Below are 21,171 nucleotides of genomic sequence, written 5' to 3'. Positions count from 1 at the left end.
GGGTCCCTTCCAACTCCGAGTGTTCTGTGATACTGTGATTCTCCGTAAAATGCCGCCCGGGCTCGCTCCGCTCAGCCGTACCGCCTGTGAGGGCGCTTCAGTTACAGGCTCCCGGGTTCCCGCGCCCCATCCCGCCGCGGGACAAATGCCCCGAAAGCGGGGCTGAGCTTCTCCGCACGGCACCGCACCGCACCACGCCCCACCGCCCAGGCCCAGCCCAGCACACCCACCCGCGGCCTCGGCCCCCGCCGCCGAGGCGTCGGTGGTGATGGCGGTAGGGCGGGGCTACCGTAAACCGCCTATCGGGTCTGATTGGTACCGTGACGGACGTTAGAGATAACCAATAAGAGAGCACTATCGCTGATGGGTGTGGGCTCTGCCATTGGGGTCGCGGCCAATGAGCGGCGCGGAGGCGGGCGGGGGGCGGGGCGGTGTGTCGCGCCCCCGCGGCTCTGCGCGCGGCCGGAGTGGAGAGGTGGGAGCGGGCGCCGCCGCCGCGCGCTCGGGCTGAGCGGCCGCGGGGCCGGGACGGGCACAGCGGGCACAGCCGCGGGACCGGCGGGACGGGACGGGCAGGGCAGCAGCAGCCGCAGCCATGGATCACTACGACCCGCAGCAGACTAACGACTACATGCAGCCAGAGGAGGACTGGGATCGGGACCTGCTCCTCGACCCAGCCTGGGAGAAGCAGCAGAGGAAGGTGGGCGCACCTCTGTCCTCTCCCCTCGCACGCCCATCCGCCGTGCTGCCGGGACCCGGCCCCGCCGCCCGCTCCGCCACCGCAGCGGGGCCGGTGCGCGCTCGGCCGGGGGCTGGCGCGGCGCTGCGCGGCGTGGCGGGGCCGCGGGGGCGGGCGGGCGGGCAGGTGATGGCGGAACCGGGAGGGAGGGAGGGATGTGCGGCGGCAGGGCCCCCACAGCAACAGATGTCCGCCCTGTCACCTACACCTGGCCCGCAGGTGCGGCCGGGCGGAGCGGGCACGCCGGGGGGCGATGGCGGGGCCCCACCGCATCCCCCTTGCACGCCCGCCGCCGCCCGCGCCCCGGCCCCGCCGGCCGGCGGCGGGACGGCAATTGGCTTCTGGTTTGAATGGTGTGGTTTAGGGCAGGGCTTGCGCGGAGCTCATGTCCAAAAATGGTAACATTCGGCCCTTTTTTTAAACCGAAAGGGTGGCGGTGGGGAGGGGAGCTCAGGAGGAGCTCCGCTCGCTAGTTATTTTTTTTTTCCCCTCCTTCTTTAAACCAAAAGCATCCTGTATTAGATCACTCAGGAATCCTAATCCCCGAAACATTTCCGTTTTAGTCACTCCATCAGACAACAATAAAGCAGAATTTGGAAAGGCACTCATGCTGGCATGGCTGGGGCACCGCGGGGTGCAGCAGGCTCCCGCCGAGCTTCCCAGACAGTCACTCGTTCTCTCTTGGCTCTTTTTGGATCGCGCCTTGAGCTTCCCGAGCTGCGAGCAGGCAGGAGAACCCCAAACCTTCCATGCGAGAGGGGACGATATTGCCTTTTATACATGGATGATATATTAATATATATAGTGTAGCCTGATGTGCAGGGCTTTCTGTAAGGAGCTGGGAACAACTGGGAAGGATAACACACCAGTGAGAAGGTGCTTATTCCTCTTTAACCCTTTTCCTCCCCCACTCCTCTGCTTCCAGATTATGGGTTTTCAGGTTTTCCTGTTCAGAGCTGTCAGAAATGGTGCCACTTAGAAGTCTTTCCCCTGGAGCCTGATGAGTTAATCGAAGGTGATATCTACAGACCTTCTGTCATTGGTTTCCTCACTCAGGATCTTGAGTGGTGAGAGTAGAGAGCATAAGAAGTAAAGTATACAAACAAGGGTATTTAATGGAGAAAGAGTTGATAGTGTGTGAGCTTATGTTTCAACAAAGGAAAAGCGAGGAATGTAATCTTGATCTGGGGTGTGAGTCCTGGATGGCTTATCGGAAGTCAGAGCTCTGTTCCTTTGAGGAGGGAAGTCTCTTCCTTTTCAAAAGATCTGCCTGGCTGCGAACTCTGTTTCCAGGCCTACGCCTACGTCTGGCCAATACATCTAGAAACAGCCAGTGGGGCCCAGAGCGAGATGGGCAGCCTTGCTCATGGGCTGTAAAGGGAAATGGTTGTCATGCTGTGGAGTTTTTTTGCCTTTCATGGTGCAGAGTGAGGTAAAATATTTTCTGTATAGTGGGACGTTGATTTGGTTGTCAGAAGCAGGAGTGCAACGTTTGGATTCAAAAGAAGTCTCAAACCCCAGGTTGTGGTACATGCTGTAAATATGCTTTTAATATTACCTCCTTCCAGGAGACTTTAAGTCCTGTTGGTCCTATCACAAGAGGGTGACAGAGAGCTACTCTGTTAACTTGGGTTACTTGTGTAGAGGGGAGAAGCCAAGAGGGATTTTTAAGGAATGAATACATCTGCTTCAGAATAATCAAAGCCAACTTCTTTTGATGGTAGACTGCTACCAGTTGAACTTGATGTGCTGGGAGTCACTCTCCAGCTTGCTGAGCGGGAGGGCTCTATATGGTTAAATGTCAGTTATTGGTGGTGAGATCACTTTATTGTTTCTCTTCCTGCTGATAGACAACTGAAGCTGTTCCCTTCAGCCATGAGTGCAAGCTCATGGTTTTATGGGGACCCACCCCTCTGGTGTCTGTAGTTAGGAAGGATCAGATCTGGGAGTGATGGCTCTTCCCAGTTGCAACCCATCAGGTTAATGACCCCCCAGAGGGATTGATGACTGGAGCCCAGCCTGGGCAGGCTGTGCAGATATCAAAGACAGTCTCGATCCTCTCACGAGGGTCTGAATGTGACTAAAAGCCCTGTTGGGGTCTTGGGGCTTGCTTCCTTCAGAGGTGTGGAGGTAGCAATATCTACCAAGCATAAGCCTGGGATGTGTGGTGCAGTAAAACTGTCACTCCTTCTTGCCTGTGAAATGAAATCATTGCAGTAGTTAAATATAAATGTTCATTAAAGTACATGTTAGTTAATAGCTTATGGAGATGAACAAGAGAGATTCATGCTTCCCAAGTATTTGTGTAGGTTCTCTTCAGGCTCAGTCTTTTCTGGTTGACTCAAGTGTTTTAGGTTTTCCTTCACCTAAGTCTGATTGAAGTACTACTGAATTATTGTTGTATTTATAGCACTGAAGCCAGCCAGTGAGGCAGACTTGAAAGTCTGATGCTCGGGCCCTCTCTGGGAGCAGGGACAGCACGTCTAAAGTGGTGACATGGTCAGTAATGGAGTGAGCAAGTGTCTGTGCAAGAAGTGTCTGTGTCTTGCTGGCTGTTTTCAACCCATCCCCTTTGTGTCCTGGCTCAGTAAGGCCCTGTGGGCTGGGTATGGCTGTGCCACAGTGCTATCCTGCAAGGCTTTGTGCTGCTGGAACTAATTGAAACTTGGGAAGCAAGCAGTCTAGAGATGTTGCTCAAAGATGAATTATGTACAACTTCCCTTCTCCTGGCTGCACGGATTCAGCAGAACTCAGGGTGGATGTCAGAAGTGGGAGCATCTACTGATTTTTAGTAACAGCCTCTACAGGAGCATTATAAGGACAAGTTTGCTGAGTTTTTGGGAGCTGGTTTGCAGGTTCCCTCCCTGCACTGAGACAGATATTACAGCCTTTACTCTTTTGGATGGTGCTTTGCAATAGGTAAATAGGCAAAGTGCAGAGTGAATTTCATATTTGAAGGGTGAAACCTGGCCTCTTGAATATGATACAGAGAAGAAATGATGGTCTCACACCTCTTCCTACCTGTCTCTTCCTGGGAAGCTACTGTTTTACGATGTAGGAATAAAATGACAGTTTCTGGGAGGAAAGCAGCTTTCCATATGAAGCCTATTTTTCATGTCTATCAGAAGAGACTTTCTAAGAGGTTTTAAAGAGCTTGTCACAGCATTGCTGTTCCTAAGTGGCAAAAAATACAATGTGCAGAATGAATTCAGCTACTTTTCATCTGATATAAGCCTCTGCACAATCTTTTGTGCAGGAGCAGGGGGTCTCTTCTGGGGATTAAAATACTTCCTCCTTTGAACTACATCTCAGTAGTTTGAACTGTTGAACTCATCTCAGTAGTTTCTTTTAATAGCCTTTTCTTTCTTCTGCCTTCTCTCCTGTCTGGAGTCAAGCCTCCAAGTAGCACTAGCCAAGGCATAACAAGATTGATCCTTCTGTTTCCTAGTGTTACAAAGCAAAACTTGCTGAAAGACAGCGCAACAGACTCACCTTGCTGTCGAGATAGACAAGCTTGCCATGTAAAAAATACACACATGGGTGTTTAGTGGCCAAGAGATTGTCACTTATGCCCACAAGGACATTTCTCCCAGTTGATGACAAATGGCCAGCTGCAGTGTTAATATTTTCCTGACGGGCTGGTTCAGGAGCTGGATTTGGCATGAGGGACTAGGTGAACCACTTGGTGCTCAGCATACCTACCTCATCTTCGCAGGTGAGGTCAGGAGTAATGGTGAGAAGAGCAACTTCCATCCACTGCTTCCTGAGCATCCCAGAGAGGTCAGGAATGACACTGGGGTGAAGCTGGTGTTGTTGCGGGGGGGCTGGTAGGGGTCAGCCTTCAGGCCCTCCATGCAACAGACTCTCCCATTGGCCACTCTCATTTCATGAGCTGGCTGCTCAAGGTATACCTCATTCAGGTTTATTTTAAAATCTGACCTGAAGCAACTGTTCCAACCGAAGAGCCAGCAGGGAAACTTTAAATGCCAAATTGCTTTTTGACCTGACAGCTGCTGTCTTGACAATATGAGTAGGAAGCAGTGTTCATTTGCAGCATGTAGAAGACAGCCATATGTAACTTAAATGCTGTAGGGAATGATAGTAACGCTTTTCTTTATTTAAAACAAAAATGAAATTGATGGACATAAATGTCCTTGTCTTTATCCAGTGCTGCTCTACCTCATCAGGTTTGACATCTCTGTAGCAATGTGGCAATAAATGATATCTCTGTCTGAGAGAACTGCACTGTTCAGATTTGTGGTGCTGCTGAAACAGTGATAGCACAAACTTTGGGAGCACCTTTTCTACCCTAAAGAAGTGCTTACTAAGCACAGTGGTTCATGAACTTACAGAAATTCCCTGTTAGAAACTGCAGTCTCCCAGAACCCCTCTCATCACTCTATGCCGTGCACTGCATGTAAAGATACAGTAAACTAAAAAACCATAGGTCTTGTGACCCTACTGTGTCTGTATCCAGCAGGTCTTACTGCTCTTGTTATGATTTGAATTTTGCTGTGCTGTTTGAGATGGGGTTGTTAATGATAGAAAGTATCCGTTAAACAGAGCCCTCATGGAAACACCCCACCTCCAAGCCTGCTGGTAGCAGTGCTCAGATCAGGTGGTATGAGTGTGACTTATTATCTCTGAGAAAATGTAAAAGTCACAATCACAGTTTCTTTTTCCCTCCTACTCAGAATGCTGTGTAAGGGGGGAAACTAAGGGAAAGTAGGCATGGGTTAGAGGAGACCATGTTCTTTGAGGGAGACTCTATAACAGATCCCAAGGATCAACTTATGAGCATATGATACTCACCAAACTGTATTGAACTTTTCCTTCTAATCCTCTAGGGAAGGGTGAAACACCTCAAAGGCATCCAGCTATCAGCCCAGTGATGTAAAGTGTGTCTGTCTGGGGAATTTCTTGCTGACTGCTTCAGGCAATCAGTTTAAATTCTTGTGCATGTGATTTAGTAATGACATTTTTCCTGTGCATAAGTGCAAAGGCTAGAGAGGATAACATTATTTTCTGCCTTGACCACTTGCCTGCTTGCAGTGCTCATGGCTTAGGGCATCTGTGTGCCACTTAGGGCATCTTTAAGTAGAAGCTGTTTGGAAACCAGTTTTCTTGTCTGTCTGGTGAGAACTTGTCCCCTCGGAAGGAACCAGGTGCTTTATAATTCAAGTTTAACTGGATGTAACTGAGAATGTGGGCTGGTAAACCTGTTCAGTAGACGTGTTCGTGAACACTGGAATCACAGTTTTAGAGCCATGTGTGTTACAGTGGTGAACCAGTGAACGATAACTGCTCTTGCCAACCCTGAGGTCCCAGCTGCTCCTGGTGTAGGCACTTTGCTCTTCTCGTGTGTGCTGTGTGAGAGGTGCAGTTCTCATGCGTTTTTAATTGGAGGAGGAGCAGGGTTCAGTTGGCCTCCCCAGCCGGGTTGTGAGTCTGTGTGCTTTTCTGTGCTGCCTCACTGGAATCCACTGAAAACATTGACCTCAAGTTCTTAAGGTTGGCACAAGCAGCAGTGACTGAGATGGTGAAAACTTGCATGGCTGTGCTGGGGAAGGACTGAGAGTATTTTCCAGCTGCCTGTGGATTATCACTGTTGTGCCTGACACCTCAGCTGCTCTCTGGGGTGCGCTTACGCTAGAAGAGAATGGCTGTGCTCTTTCTTACGATGAGGTGTGGAAAGCAGTCACTGTAGAAAAGAGGCTGAAGAACTGTCTAGGGAAATGTTGGGAAGCTGCAAAAATACAACATACAGTGGACTTGTCTCACTTTAATTTGTTGTGTCTGCCCCAGGGGCTTGCTGGATGTACTGCTGTGATTTTTTTAGAGATATTTTGTGCAATCTAAGAAATGGTGTTTGAGAAGATGGAAGACAGAGTGCAACAGAGTTTTCTTTTGTATGAGAATATACAACTGATTTCTTGCCATGTGCGACTATTGGAAACATGATGGTTACCATAAGGAATGTGCTTAGCATGACTTCTACAAATCTTCTATAGCAACTGTCATCCCCTCACATATGTGAACTGTGCCTAAAGGGGGGTAAAAGACATATAATATGCTTGACAACTGCTAGGGTAGGAAAAACATAACCTCAGCTGGAGAGGCACTTACCTTTTCTTCATAGAGGTGTAAGATTTGCTCTAACTCTGGGATTTTGGGGCTGAAGCATGTTACCCAGAGCTTGGATCTGTTGGGATGAGTTGGTGTAGAGTGGTGAGATGAACTTGTCAGCAGCAGTACTGTCTATCTGGTGCTGGTCATGCCAGAGAAGTCTATTATTGAAGTCTGTAGAGCCACCCACCACTTTATTTTGATCCTGGCATGTGACACTGACATACAGGTTCCCAATAGTTACTCAGATCCCTCAGACAGAACTGGGGTCTTCTTGGGCAAATCATGAGAATGCTTAAGTGAGCAAATCATGAATATGATTAACAAAAAAAAGCTCACTTCCTGTTCCCTTCCTGCTGTTGCCTTCCCTGCTCTTGTTCCCTGCCTTCCCTGCTCTTGTTCCCCCTCTGCATGAGAGCAGAACTTGGTCATAGGATGTTTGTGGTGTGGCCTGCTGCCAGTTTTACCTCTTGGCTCCCTATTAGGCAGTAAAGCAGAACTGTTTTTTTCCCATACTGGTTTCCTGTCGTTGTGTCTTTCCCGCTCATCTGGCAATGAGTGTATCCTATTGGTAAGGGTTGGGTCAGGCCTTTGCAAGCCAACCCTTGTACCAGTACTGCAGCTTGCCGTCCTCATGCCTTTACCTGCAGTTGTCCTCCTCTTCTTCTTCCAAATCCATGGCTGCTTTGAAGCACTACAACATAAATGAGGCTCTGCAGAGACATTCTCAAACCTCAGTGCTCTGAAACAGCTCCCACTGGCAGGGCTGGGGTATGTGTGCATAAACAGAGAGGATTTTGGTCTCTCATCCAGATGAGTTCTCAATTTGACATTCTATTATGTAGACTGGAAATGTGTTCAACACTGTGATGTGAGAAATGACAGCAAAATTTGCCTTCCTATTGTATTAGAGCCAAGATGGGAAGTGCTGGCAAGTGAAAAGACCATGTCTTGGCTACACTGGCTCCAGTGGACACCAGCGTTGTGTGCTTCCATAGCACCTGTCTGTCACTCAGATTGGAGTGGTTTCAAGTAGGTTTCTGAACACCAGCAATCCAGAGCTAGTGGGCAATCTTACAGAAACACACAGGTGTGGATAGTTGATAGGTAGGTGAGGCTGCAGGGCAGATTTCTTAAGCAGCAGCTTTTTCCACATCCTCTTAAATGGCTTATGTGGTCAATGGGAAGGCAGGGATGACTTGATGGATGAGCTGGTTGCTACTTTGGCAGTCTGCTTGACTTTGCAGTGACTGAGCATTACTGCCTGTCCTTCAGGATAGCGCAGGTGGGCTCTGCTCATGTGTCCTGTGCGTGGCCCTCATTTTTCAGAGGACCTTGTGAAATCTTGTGTCTCTGTCACACAACACAGCATGGATGTGCAACTGGTTCACTCTGCTCCTTCCATAAGCACAGTGCTGGGTGGCTGGAGAAGTTTCACACAGAATACTTGTGTTTCCTTTTACAACACTGAGGACACCTCCCGTGTCCTACAGAGATGCCGAACAAAGGCCAGTTGGCAGTGGAGGAAGGACTTCTGCTTTCCGTGGCCTTTGGATCAGGCAGCCAGGACACTTGCTACTCCTCACTGCAACATATGGTGCTACGCACTCAGACTTCACTGCCGCTGTAAATGGAAGTTACATCTTCACTGCAGGAGCTAGCCCATAAAGGCCTCTGAGAGATGAGAGAGAGTGAGAGAACCATGTATGGTCTCAGCATCCCAGCTGAGTGCGCTTCTCTTCATCATGGAAAGTGATGTGTACATCCTAGAGCTCTGTTTCCTGGCCAGATTCCGTGGCACTACAGCAGCTGAATTTCTCTTGCTATCCAATGTACTTCCTTACCTGTAATCCCCCTCACTTTATTTAAATCTACCCTTCAGTAGATGAAGAGTTAGTTCTGCTACTTAAATGTATTAAACCCAAGAAAGCTCTAAATTTTGACTCCATGGGTGAAAACAAAGCAAACTAATTTCTTAACTACTAAACAATGTCAAAAAAAAGAGGCTGTTTAAAGCTGTTTGGACCACACCTACACCAGGGTTTATCAAAACGGAAAGCACTTAATTTCCTAAGGAAAACTTTGATTACTGCCAAAATCAGTTCCTGCTTTTTAAGCATATTTATGCTTCCAGGTGAGTTTCCTACGTGGCTTCTCTGGTCTGGGAGATGTGGAGGTCTCCCACCAATGAAGTAGGGGAGAGCAGTAGCTCCAGTGCAAGAGTGTGGTGGCAAAAGGAGTGTGGGGGTACGTTTGTTCAAGCTTCTGCCGTCCCTCTAGCTCTGCTTGTGGTGTTGCCGTACAAGAGGAGCCTGTCCAGAGGAAGCATTGTTATTGGCACACCTGGTTCTCTGCACACAGCGTGAGATCCTGTGCTTCGTCAGTGCTTGCTCATCAAGCACCTTTTGACAGTGGCACTTGGAGGTGGCTGCGCAGTGCAGAGAAGGCTGGGTGGGAGCAGTGGGGGAGTACATTCATGAACAGGAACCAGTCTGTTTCAGAGTGGCTGACATGTGGAAACTTGCTGTTTCCCAAGGGTTTTGTTGGGCCGTTGGGGAACTCTGGCCAGGGATGAGACTACTTCCAGCTGTGGTGAGCCAAGTCTGAACTCACTCTGGGCAAGATGCCCAGATCCATTGGTTTTCTCCTGGCAGAAATCCTCGCTCTCCAACTGGTGATACCAAGCTCAGTTTCTGCCAGTCCGCAGCTGAAGACCTCTGAAGGAAAAGAAAACAAGGAGACCAAGCAGAGCAAGATACTCCTGAGGAAGGGGCAAGGGGAGTCACTGAAGAGCTTGTGCAGGGGATGCCAATAGTGGTGTGTCACCACTAAGGGCTGGCTATTGTGGGTGAGGGCTGGTGAGAGGTGTAGGGACCTGCTTTTCCTAGGGCGAGTAGAGAAGTAAAAGTGGGTGGTTCTGGTGCAAGGGTTTGGCTTTCCTTGGTTAGGCAGAGCTACCTGACCTGCAGGGACATGACATATTGCTGGCAGTACCATCAGGGTAGTCATCTGTAAATGAGTATTGTTCCTGTCATTGTGGTTTCAACGCACTGGGGATTTCTTCTGTGAAGTAGGATATTGCTTTCCTCTTTTGTGGAAGGTGCCCTTTAGGGTGGGGAGACTGTATATCTGGGAGTCTTGCCTTCCTCAAAAAAGGTATGGCCACAAAAAACTTAATCTTCCAGAGTTGGCAGTCCTTCTTGTGCAGTTTCTGCATTGGGATAGGGCTTTTTGCAGGGATTCATTGATCCAGTTCGATTTTCTGCAGACTGCTCTGTAGTCAGATGCCATAAAAGAGGAAGGAGATGTGTGTGGCAGGTGTGCAGGGAACCTACCTGCATGTTTCTTGTACGGACTTCTGGTCCTCCCAATGCTGGCAACAATTGCTAATGAAAGGAAATTTATGCTCTTTTTGGTGAGTGTTCTTGGCTCTTGATAGTATGGGTGTTTGTATGAGGCTGTTTGGTTAGAGCTAGCATGTCTCTGCTAAAGAGTTTCTAAAATGCCTGTAGTCACAACTCCTTGCATGCTGAAACAAAGCATCTCAGGCATGATACTATGTCAGTAACTTAGCATGCACACACCTGCCTGCATCATGTCTTTTCAGTCCAGTCATGGAGAGGTGGTGGAGCTGACAGGACCAGAGTATTAACAGAAGACCTTTTGTTCCTGCAAACACACCTCCTCCAACACTGATAATTTTCATGAGCCAGCATATCATTTAGTGACACATTACACTGCTCCTTGCTGTCGCAGCCTGTTGCAAGTAGTCTGACCCAGCCAGCTACTAAGAGCCTCCTACGGGGTGGACTGCTGAAATCTGTTTCCATCCTAAACCCAAAGGAGTATATTCCTCCCCCTCCTATAATGGGTTGTTTCTTTAAAGCTGTTAACTGGCCATAATCCAACCATTACTACTGTAATTAGTGAACTGCTTACAGTAACTAAAGCATTTGAAGCATAATATCCTCTGTTTGCAGAGCTTGGAACAACTTTTGCCTGCAGTCCTGTGGGAGGTAATTACTGCCGATGGCCCAGGGGTGGGTGCAGGGGACACAGGGCAAGCCTGGCACAGCTGCCACACTGCCTTTTGTGCCAAGCCCCAGCTGGTGCCCTGTGGCCTTCCCACAGCAGGGAGAAGTCTAGGAGCCCCATAGATGTGAGCCGGTGTGCCTAGTGCTTATGGTGGTGATCTGTTGTCAAAAAGGAGCCTTCTCTTTGGAAGCTGTAGCAGAACACCGTGATGTTGGGTGGATCTTGCAGGGCAGCTGGTGACATTGAAGGTGTGATGTAGTAGGACTTAACGCTTGGTTTATACATGGTAGAAAATTGCTATGTCGCAGCAGGGCTGATGTCTCCTTGCTGTCAGGCTACCCTCTTAGTCCTATGTGCGGTGCCTGTTCTCGCCCTCCACCCACCAAATTACTAGCTTCACAGGCAAAACCAAGGGACTTTAGCTTCTAGCCCTGCAGATTGATTCTGCAGGACTTGGGATTTCCAAGCAGGCACATCCCTCACTGCATTCTTCAGCCACTTCTTTTGGGAGCAGTGAGGCAGCTTTTCTGAAGGCTTCACCTACTCTCCCCGGTATACCCTGACAAGAGGGCAGTACCAGCATGCTTGTCACTGTTCTGCTTCCTCATGTTTACCTCCTGAGATGAAGCTTGTTGTAACTTAAGCTCTTCCTTCTTGGGGAGGAGGAGGGGCATGGTGAGGATCAAGTGTGGGCATCTTTTAAAATGGAGAGCCCTGCTGGATGAGGAGGAGTGAGGGTGGATGAGAACATGCAAATACAGCAAGAAAAGGCCCTGCAGTGGTAAAATACCTATCTGCCCAGCTGCCAGCCATCAGTTGGCAGGCACACTGTACTCAGTAGCTGAGCAGGGTATTTGTTTGCAATATTTGGCCTGTGTTGGGGTCAGAAAAATGAAAAGTCTTTTTGGCCTAAGGAGGAGGTTTTTCAAAAAAACCCAAAGAACAACAGCAACGAAAAACCCCCCAAAACAAAAACCCACCACTACTAGCACCACTGTCAAACCTACCCACCCAAAACCCACTCCCGATGCAGGGTTTTCATTTTGCTCTTGAGCAATTATTGTGCAATATCTCCAGGCTTCATTCCTATATGGTGCTGGGCAATAGAGGCACTGTGTGCAGCATGGCCCTGTCAAGTGAAATGAACAGAGAAACAACCTTTGAGAATGAGTTTGTTCAATGTGCTCTGGACTTAGCCTAGGAAGGAAGAGATGTTCTCACCCCTTTGGACCTTATGCATGCTGTCAGCCTCTGCCACTGCTGTCTAATATACTTACCTTATTTCCCCAGAAATCTACTGTTGTCCCTGAGCTGTGTGAAAGGTTGAAAATATGCTTGTTGCCATGTCAGTCAGAGTGGTCAGTAAGGTGGGAAGAAAGTCTAGAGTGCCAGTGGCCAGAGATTTATGTGGTGGGCACTGTGATATGCCAAGATCTCTGCCTGCTGGCCTGAGCAGAGTCTGCCTGTTGCCTTGCACTCTACCTGCATCTTTCTGCAGTCTCTTGCTGGGCTTCTAGCTTGGAGGGTAATTAGAGAAAGGGACCATGTTTCTGCTCCATGTTTGTACACCTCCCTGTGCCACAGAACTCTGACCTGTGAGTGTGGTTCCCGGATGCTGCAAGGCGAAAAACACTGAAAAGATGGTAACCAATTTTAAATGTTCCTTTTTTTTTTTTATTTTTAAGTGTTTAAGACACTTGTGCCAATTTCAGCGCATCCTGTTTGTAGTACTTCCATGCAATGCACTTGAGTCAAAGAAATGATTTTCAGTTCCATGTTCATTTGGAACGCACTATGCGTTTGACTGGTTGTTGGTTTTAGGTGCTGATGCAGCCACTATCACTACACCCTGACTGCATGCTTCTCAATCTCTCTTCAGGACTAAATCTATTGATGGATCACTTCAAAGTGGTGCTTCTGTATTTCTGTCATCTTTAGCTTCAGATGTCTGCTTTCTCCACACCCTTTCAACTTGCTACAGTAGCAGAGCAGTATTCCGTAGTGTGTTTCTGATGTGGGTGTAACTAGAGAATAAAATCACCACCGTGCTACTTTTGTTAAATTTTGCTTTAGTTTAAAGCATCTTGTAGTACTCCGTGATATCTTTTTATACCTATATTTCTTTATCCCAAATTCTACCTCCTCCTCTTCTTTGTTTCCTTGTCTCACCTTCATTAGCAGGAGTTGGGGAGGGAAATCTCTGTTCCCATCTTACTCTGCCGTTGTGTTCAGTGATCCTATGCTTTGGATTGAAGATTGCTGTTCTGCTTAGGTGGGTTGTTGGCTTTCATGGTCTGATACATTAACAAAATTATGTGGTGCTGAAAAGACATTTTAAACTTTTTGTTAGTAAGATTTTAATAATTATCTTCATCTCTTTCATGTAGAGACTATTCTGGTGGTGTCATTGTTCTTCAGAGGTTATTTGGAAGTCCCCCACTGGCACTGTGCTCCAGCAAGCCTTGCTCTGCTTCTGAGTGGGGCAGCAGCAGGAAGGTTTGAGGTAGTGTTTGTACTGGGTATAGTCAGGCTTTGGGAATTGGAGGTGTGGATTTGGGGTGCACAGCCCATCCAAAGCAACAGCTCTCTAGGCAAAGAGCAAAGCTCTTCATCAGTGCTGGGGCACTGTACACAGTACACAAGTACACAGTAAGAGATGTCCTTTGGATAAGCATGCCTCTGGGAATGAGTATTGTCCATACTGTAGCGAAGAGTGAGGCATCTGCAAAGCTCACTTGGGTTTGTGTTCCCCTCTGACCTTCTTATTTGGTGGATTGGTAAGTCACATTCTCCTATGACTTCTCATGTGAACCCTTAGCACAGTTTTGTAAGGGTGCTAATTTGTCATGAAGTTGCAGTGTCCAGAAAAACCACCAACTTTCTCATCTTAGCAGAAGAGAAGTATTAGCTAGATGTGCCCGTTTCTATCAAGCTAACTGGGACTTAATTTACCCACTGTTTCCTGCTTGCTTTGCCTACCTACCTAGTTGATAAAGGGAAGACAGTTGATACAATCTTTTTGGATTTTAGTGAAGCTTTCAGGACTGTCTCTCACAGTACCCTTCTGGATAAAATGTCCAGCCCACAGCTGGATAAACACATCATGTGGTGGGTGAGCAATTGGCTCATGGGTCGAGCCCAGAGGGTAATAGTGAATGGGGTGACATCAGACTGGTGACCTGTCACTAGTGGAGTTCCACAGGGCTCCATCCTGGGCCCTGTGCTCTTCAACATCTTCATAAATGACTTGGATGCAGGATTGGAAGGGATACTAAGGAAGTATTAAGGTAACAAAACTGGGAGGAGCTGTTGACTCCCTTGAAGGTGGGGAGGCCCTGCAGAGGGACCTTGACAAATTAGAGGATGGGGCAAACACCAACCGTATGAAGTTCAACAATGAGAAAGTGCTGGATTCTGCACCTGGGATGGGGCAACCCTGGATGTACATACAGGCTGGGAAATGAAATGCTGGAAAGCAGTGCCACAGAAGGGGACCTGGTGTCCTGGTCAATGGCAAGTTGAATATGAGCCAGGAGGGCCAACTGTGTCCTGGGGGGTATCAGGCAAAGCATCGCCAGCCAGTCAAGGGAGAGGATTGTCCCACCCTGCTCTGCACTGGGGCAGCCTCACCTTGAATATTGTGTGCAGTTTTGGGCACCACAATGTAAGAAAGATGTTAAGCTGTTAGAGAGAGTCCAAAGGAGGGCAACGAAGATGGTGAAGGGCCTTGAGGGGAAGCCATATGAGGAGGGGCTGAGGTCACTTGGTCTGTTCATTCTGGAGGAGACTGAAGGGAGACGTCATTGCAGTCTACAACTCCTTGTGAGAGGAAGAGGAGGGGCAGACACTGATCTCTGTGGTGACCAGTGACAGGATCTGAGGGAATGGCCTGAAGTTGTGTCAGGGGAGGGTTAGGTTGGATATTAGAAAAAGGTTCTTCACCCAGAGGGTGGTTGGGTGGTGGAACAGGTTCCCTAGGGAAGTGATCACAGCACCAAGGCTGACAGAGTTCAAGAAGCATTTGGACAATACTCTCAGGCACATGGTGTGATTCTTGGGGATAGTCCTGTGCAGGGCTAAGGGTTGGACTCAATGATCCTTGTGGCTCCCTTCCAACTCAGCATATTCTGTGATTAGTGGGCAAAATATTTTACATCTGTATATTGGGGATAATGCATTTCAGAGCTTATAATATAGTTTATGTAGTGCTTATCTGCTTTTGGCTTATCAGCTTTGCTACTTCTGCAGCCTTACAAAATGGATGAATAAATGTGTGGTGTAATTGCTGTCTTTAAAGTGTATTCTAGAGAGTTTGCCAGAGGGTGACATAAGGTATATTCAAATTTGAGTCCCTGATGATTCCAAATACACAAATCTTATGTTTCGCACCTAATTTATTTAACTTTTGCATATGCAAGTGCTGAGTGTTCTCTCTTCATCTGTTTACTTGGGATAAGACTCACTCCAGATGCAGTTTTACAATCTTTAGTCCAGTCTGACTGTGCTTATCTGTCACTTGTTCTCAGCTGGATGCACTCATGATCAGTACCTGCATATGCTGTGGAAAAGTGAGTTTTCAGCCAGGTAAGAGTTGATCCCACTGAGCCTAAGGTTAAGAGAAGGAGGCGTCAAGGTGGGGAAAGTGAAGGGTAAATGCAGAGTGGGACTACCCACTTTAATGGCAGCTTGTCAATAAAGTGATCAATGTCAGCCATGAAACCAATCCCTTTGGAGCTGCAGCAAATGTAGACAGGACCTGGCTCCTGGCAGTCAAAGGAGCTTGAGGTTTGTGCTTTGTTCCAGGCTTCTAAATACCTTTTGCTAGGTTGGAAAGCAAAGCAATGCTTTCTCACTGTATTTAAGCCCTGCCCAAATTCCTTGAATTTTTGCAGCTTGGTCCAGGTGATAGTTCTAGTCTGCATGTGAAAAGAAAAAAGCGTCCACAAACTCTCCATGGGTAGGAATGCAGTTTAAAACCACCTCTAGCCATGCAAGATATCTGAGACTGAAGGAAGGGTTTTGGAGTGGGGAATGGAAATCTGCCTGACACAAATAAGTCATGTTGAAAGCTGTGAGACTGTGCTTATGGCTTGATAGAATAAGGGGGCTTAAATTAGCAATAGCTGCTTGAGAAATAGCTGTTCCTTCCTCCCCTTGCAAGGCACAGCCTCTGCATTACTCCAACATTTTCTACTTATGGACATGAACTGTGAGCCAGATGAAAGAACTTAATTGGTGTTAAAATTAATTTACCAATACAATAATAGGGAGAAGAGTTAAACCTAGATCTCTCCACAGTGAGGGAGCAGCAAGAGAACGAGAAAGAACTGGAGAGAGTCTAAGAAAAAAACCCAATCTTGACTGTTTTTGCTGTGGAAATAAATCCCAGCACATCTGTGTTCTGAACATCACATTGCCTTGGTCCCCAAGCACTGGCCCTGGACTGGGATTTGGCATCTGTCTCATTTTCAAGTCCAGTGCAGTCTTCTGCCTTCTGGAAGCGAGTGCTTAATGGCTGGTCAAAGAACTGCTGTGCAGCAGCTGCTGAGCTGGGAAAGAAGCTGCTTCTGTTGCCTATGCAGGAATGTTCGCTGCCTCCTCTTAGGCCCTGTAGAGATTGCCAGAGCTCAGTGCAGTTCTCACAAACCCAGTTGCTGAAGCTTTGAAGAAACAAAGCTGCTCAGCAAGTGCAGTCTTTAGCCATCCAAGTTTGAAAGATCAAAACCTGAAGACTTTGCCATGCTGCTTTGCAGAACACCAAACTTCTTCCATGAACAGATACCAGTAGTCTGATACCCATCTTTAAAGAGAGACAAGGCTGCTGTAGGGAGTTTTGGGAGCAAAGGGTTGTGATGTGGGTTGGCGTCTCATTCCTGGGAGCTGGTGCTTCCCTTTAGGAATAATGCAAGGGGGGTTGTTTGCTACTCCAGTGAGGGGCTTGTTGCTGCTATAGTGAGCTAAATGGGAATTCCCTGACAACAGGGAGATGCTCTGCTGTAGTGGCTCCACTGATGGGTACCTGGCTCTTTATTCCCTATCCAATGCATAGTGCTCTAATCTGATCTGGTTTTGCTATCCCGTCACTGTTCATATGGACATCTGTTGTTCTGCTAACTTGCTTCAAATGTAGTTCAAAGTCGGCAGCATGAACATGTCAGGACGCTGTGCTGAGTCTTTGTGGGTAGACTTCAGCCTACAACAGTCCTAAATACAGAGAAACCACACAGAGAGCTGGAGACAGGCTCAAAATTATCAGGGTTGGGTTCTTAAGCATCAGGAAGTCAGGAAAAAAAAGTGCTAGAGTAGCCTGCTAAGCAAATGCAAGAGGCTTAGCTATTCTGCTAGCTGAGAAGGGTAGAAATAAATTCTAATTCACTTAACAATACTTACCTGTGTGCAGAAATGAGTTGGCTTGCTCATGGCATGGGAGAGAGTCTAACGTGGAAATGACTAACTTCCTCTGGCAGTTACCAGTACACTGTGTAGGATGTAGGAGGTAGGGTGTGAAGAGGTCCTGGGCCACTAATAAGTATCAAGTTGAATTTAATGCTGTGAAAACTCAGAAATTAGAGTTGGATTGCCTTATTTCTGCAGGAAGAAAATGTTTCCCTTACTAGCACTATGCTCTGTGGCCATCTGACGCATAAGAGGAAGCAAGAGTCTTGCAAAGGTTAGGTCCTACATGCCTTGATAATAGGATATGTGATCCAGTGGAAGGAAAGAAAATCCCATGGGAGAGAGGGCCTGAAATTCATTACTGTTATCTGCTAGCCTGCTGGTTCAGGTCACTTTCTTTTTGCAGCCTGTGGTGGGTGCTGCTGTAGGGTTGCATGGTCATAACTGCATGACACGTGTGGCAGCAGTTGGAGTGGGAGAACAGCGTGCAATGCTCTGCACTGGATGCTTGTGTGGCAGCCACTGTGTCCCTGGGTGATGGCCAATACCTACTGGGGAGTGTAACAATAGTGTGATTGCTTGCTGAGGAAAGGGTTGGGACAACTGTACCCTTGTTATTGAAGCCCACTCACTGTTTATTCAGCATGTTGGGAGTGGGATTATTTCTTCCTGGCCCACAGGCAAGATCAGCTCAAGCCTCCCACTGCGGGATCTTAAGTATCCATACCCTTTTCCTTGTGAGGCTGCATGTAATATTGCCCAGCCATATGCTTGGATAAAGGTGGGGTAAATCACCAAACAGCAGACTTCCAGGGGGCTGAATGTGGTCAGAATTGCATACATCCTTCTGCAACCTTCCATTGTGTGGCTCTTCAGAGGAGACAGCAGCAAGCTGAGGACAAAAGGCCAGTTGGTTCCTGGAGATAGTTTTGCTGTTCCCACTGCAACTTTGTGGTGACATGCAGCTGCCAGCAGGAAGAGGGTTAAGCCCACATATCACATGGCATGATTCTGTTTACTACATACTTCTCATAATCGGGGCTGGCATCCAAATCCGGATGATTAGCACTTAACAAGAGACCCTGAAACAAGGTGTTTCGTTTTGGTATTCCTCTGAAGCTATGCAGTCTGCCATCATTTCTCTCGCAGAGATGTGGTTCTCCCTGCAGCCTTCAAAGGGAGCTATGGGGAGAGCAGAAAAATAGTTTTAGGACAAAGACTGGATTGGACTGAGCTGCATTTATCCGTGGTGTAAGCTTGAAGCCAGGGGAGTTTTGCCAGGAATCCACTTATACCTTAACTTCATTTCTACTAAAGGAGTTTTTTGCCTGACCCTTGTCTGAGATTAATGCACCGGCTCAACAGTGACTGGTCAGGGAAATGGGACTGTGCACCTTGGCTTAAGGGTTTGGATGAGTGTCATTGAGCGATTTGTCCGGTGCTGAATACAAGCAGTGGTGGTGGTGGAGAACTAAGTGTAAAATTTATATTAGTTTTTGAGGTGTGGCTTTGGATAAGAAGGAAGTTGTAATTTTGCAGCACAGTCTATGCTTTATTCTTGCTATCAGCATGGCCATAAGTGTAGTAAACTTCCATGGGGCCCAAGGTGACAGTCCCTCTGTTTCTTTCTCTCTCCTCACAAACTCATTTCTGCCCATGTACATACACAACATGAGACTTTTCCCTTCAGTGTAGTAGCAGCTCACTTGTAAAAACCTGCATTGTCCTCTCTGGAGCTTCAGCATTTGGCAGCAAGCTGCATTGCTGCTGTTTCTGAACACAGATTGCAAAAGTCTGTTTTTCTCAATATTTCCAAAGATCTTTTTCCATCACTCTCTTTCTGTGTTATCTGAAAAGTCACATCATCATCATCCGTGATTAAAGTTTATATGAATCAAACATGGAAGAGGAAGGACAGAGTTGTACTTTTTTCTCCCTTCTCTGTGATGAAACCAATGTTAATGGAAAAGAACTTCTCTTGACCATTCTATTTGTTATTGAGGTCTACCTGCTTAGGAAACTCTTGAACTGAAGGGAATTAGGAGAGGTTTTCTGATCTAAGCACAAGCTTGAAATAAACCTGTCCATATGTCTGCTAGTAATGTCAGAAGGGCCCTCCTTTTTTTTCTCAACTGCAGCGACTTTTTTTTTTTACACAAAGGAGATGAGTTCCTGCCTCCTATTCTATCGAGTGCTGGCTGTGGCTGCTAACCTGTGGTACAGTTTCTTAGCCACAAGTATTAAAAAATAGCAGTTTGTGTCTCTCTTGAATTAACTTTTTTGTATTGGTCTTACACTGAACTGCATTATTGTAGGAGAAACAGAAAGCTACTTGAACTTCCAGAAACAGTCCCAAATTCTTCTGATTAGAAGACTCATGGTGGATGTCTTAGTGACAAGATACCTTTTTCCAAAGATATTGACAGACCATGTATGGACATTTCTGGAATAAGGTTTTTAGGTCTTCTGAAACAAGTGACAATAAATGTTCCTTGACTGCTTGTATCAAAGTAATTTGACTTCCAGGTGGTAACTTACACTGCTGTCTGTCATGTGTATGCACCTTACCTGGCTCAGATAATTTTTATTTGAGAAAACAGACAACAAACGTCATGGCAATGATGACTTCAGGATTGCACGTGAACTGCCATTCGAGTTACCTATTTCTTGTCAGTGGCTTGTTTGGGTTTGTTTTCATAATGTAATATGATGCATTGTTCTGCTAGTTTTATTATTCCTACTGTATCCATGCATGCATATATTGCAATAGAAGTTATTTAAGCATTCCCTAGCCAAGGAATAAAATATCTTGAGTGTCATAGATCTTGGGAGGGGGGAGAAGAGTAGGTCAGAAAATGAACCATGCTCAACAGCCATGCATTTTTTACTATGTAACCATTACGCATAGTCACTATGTGTCAGTTGTGAGACTAAGATGAACTGCAAATGTTTTGCTTAGCAACTGTTGCAAAGGAAAATTGTCAGGCAACAGCAAAATTAGGAATGGAGATTATGGAAGGTACTCTTTGTAGGAGATGAGCTGTACTCTGACGTGTTATCTGTGACTAAGTGATTTGGCATTTTCCTACACAAACATGTAAGAATATGAGCATTTCCGAATAAGCATCAAAGCAAGTTCAGTCTAATCCCTGAGCTTTGTCGGTGCTCTTGCTGGCTTGGCTTTTTGTGTATAGTTGATATCTCTAGGCAGGTTACCAATACAAGGCAGCAGGGTCAAAGAGCTTGACATGGTAGTAGCTTCTACCACCAGTGAAGCTGTCTGCAGAAGTGCTTGCTCAATAGTATTGGCAGTGGAGCCACTTGAATGGAGGGTGAGTCTACAGCAAAGTAGGCTATAATTTTATCATGTATAGGTATGCACATATTATAGAGAACACTGTGTTTAAAATCTCCAGGAAGGGGGCTGATCCAGCAGTCTTTAGGCATAAAGTCTGAAATAAGAAATTGGTACTAAGCTAAATGACTGCTTTAAGCATTTATGTTGAGCAAGGTCTGTGTTGATGTCTCCTGCCCTTGCTGCTGTAATCTTTACAAGAGACTGTCTTAGGAGAGGCATATGAGTAGCGGTTGGATATCGAAATACAAATACTATCAGGGTAAGAGCACTTTCATGTTACTTATTCATGGGAGAAATGATTAAAGGCAAAAGAAACCTACCTTGAACTGGCACATCACAGATGTGCCTCAGACTGCGTGGGAGCCTTTCTACTGGGTTATCTGTGAGAGGGTGCTTGACACTTGTCTTGCAGACTGCTTTTTACTTGATTATTAAATTTATGCAAAAAAAATAGATTAGAAAATTTTGTAAGGAAGAGTCGAAGTACAGCTTAAGAACAGTCTGCCCAGACTGCTTG

At 46.9% G+C, this 21,171-nt stretch overlaps 1 protein-coding gene across 6 annotated transcripts in view; it reads left to right on the top strand.

Moving 5' to 3' along the window:
- Positions 1-494: 494 nt before the first annotated feature.
- The window catches only part of ACTN1 (actinin alpha 1), an 88,422-nt gene continuing 67,745 nt past the window's right edge, over positions 495-21,171 (top strand). For 2 of the 6 annotated variants that reach the window (XM_051791384.1, XM_051791382.1), the window contains exon 1: positions 496-700. In XM_051791384.1, the coding sequence (XP_051647344.1) occupies positions 596-700 (105 nt within the window). In that variant the 5' untranslated portion in view covers positions 496-595. Of the gene's footprint in view, positions 701-21,171 lie in introns of all 6 variants that reach the window. The other 4 variants (XM_051791383.1, XM_051791385.1, XM_051791386.1 and 1 more) reach the window with 3 other exon arrangements.

The sequence above is a fragment of the Manacus candei genome, unplaced genomic scaffold, assembly GCF_025592945.1.
Source record: "Manacus candei isolate 608988 ecotype Guabito, Panama unplaced genomic scaffold, ASM2559294v1 h1tg000033l, whole genome shotgun sequence".
Lineage (NCBI taxonomy): Eukaryota > Metazoa > Chordata > Aves > Passeriformes > Pipridae > Manacus > Manacus candei.
Note: the sequence above shows the minus strand (reverse complement) of the source record. Positions and strands in the feature narration are given on the sequence as shown.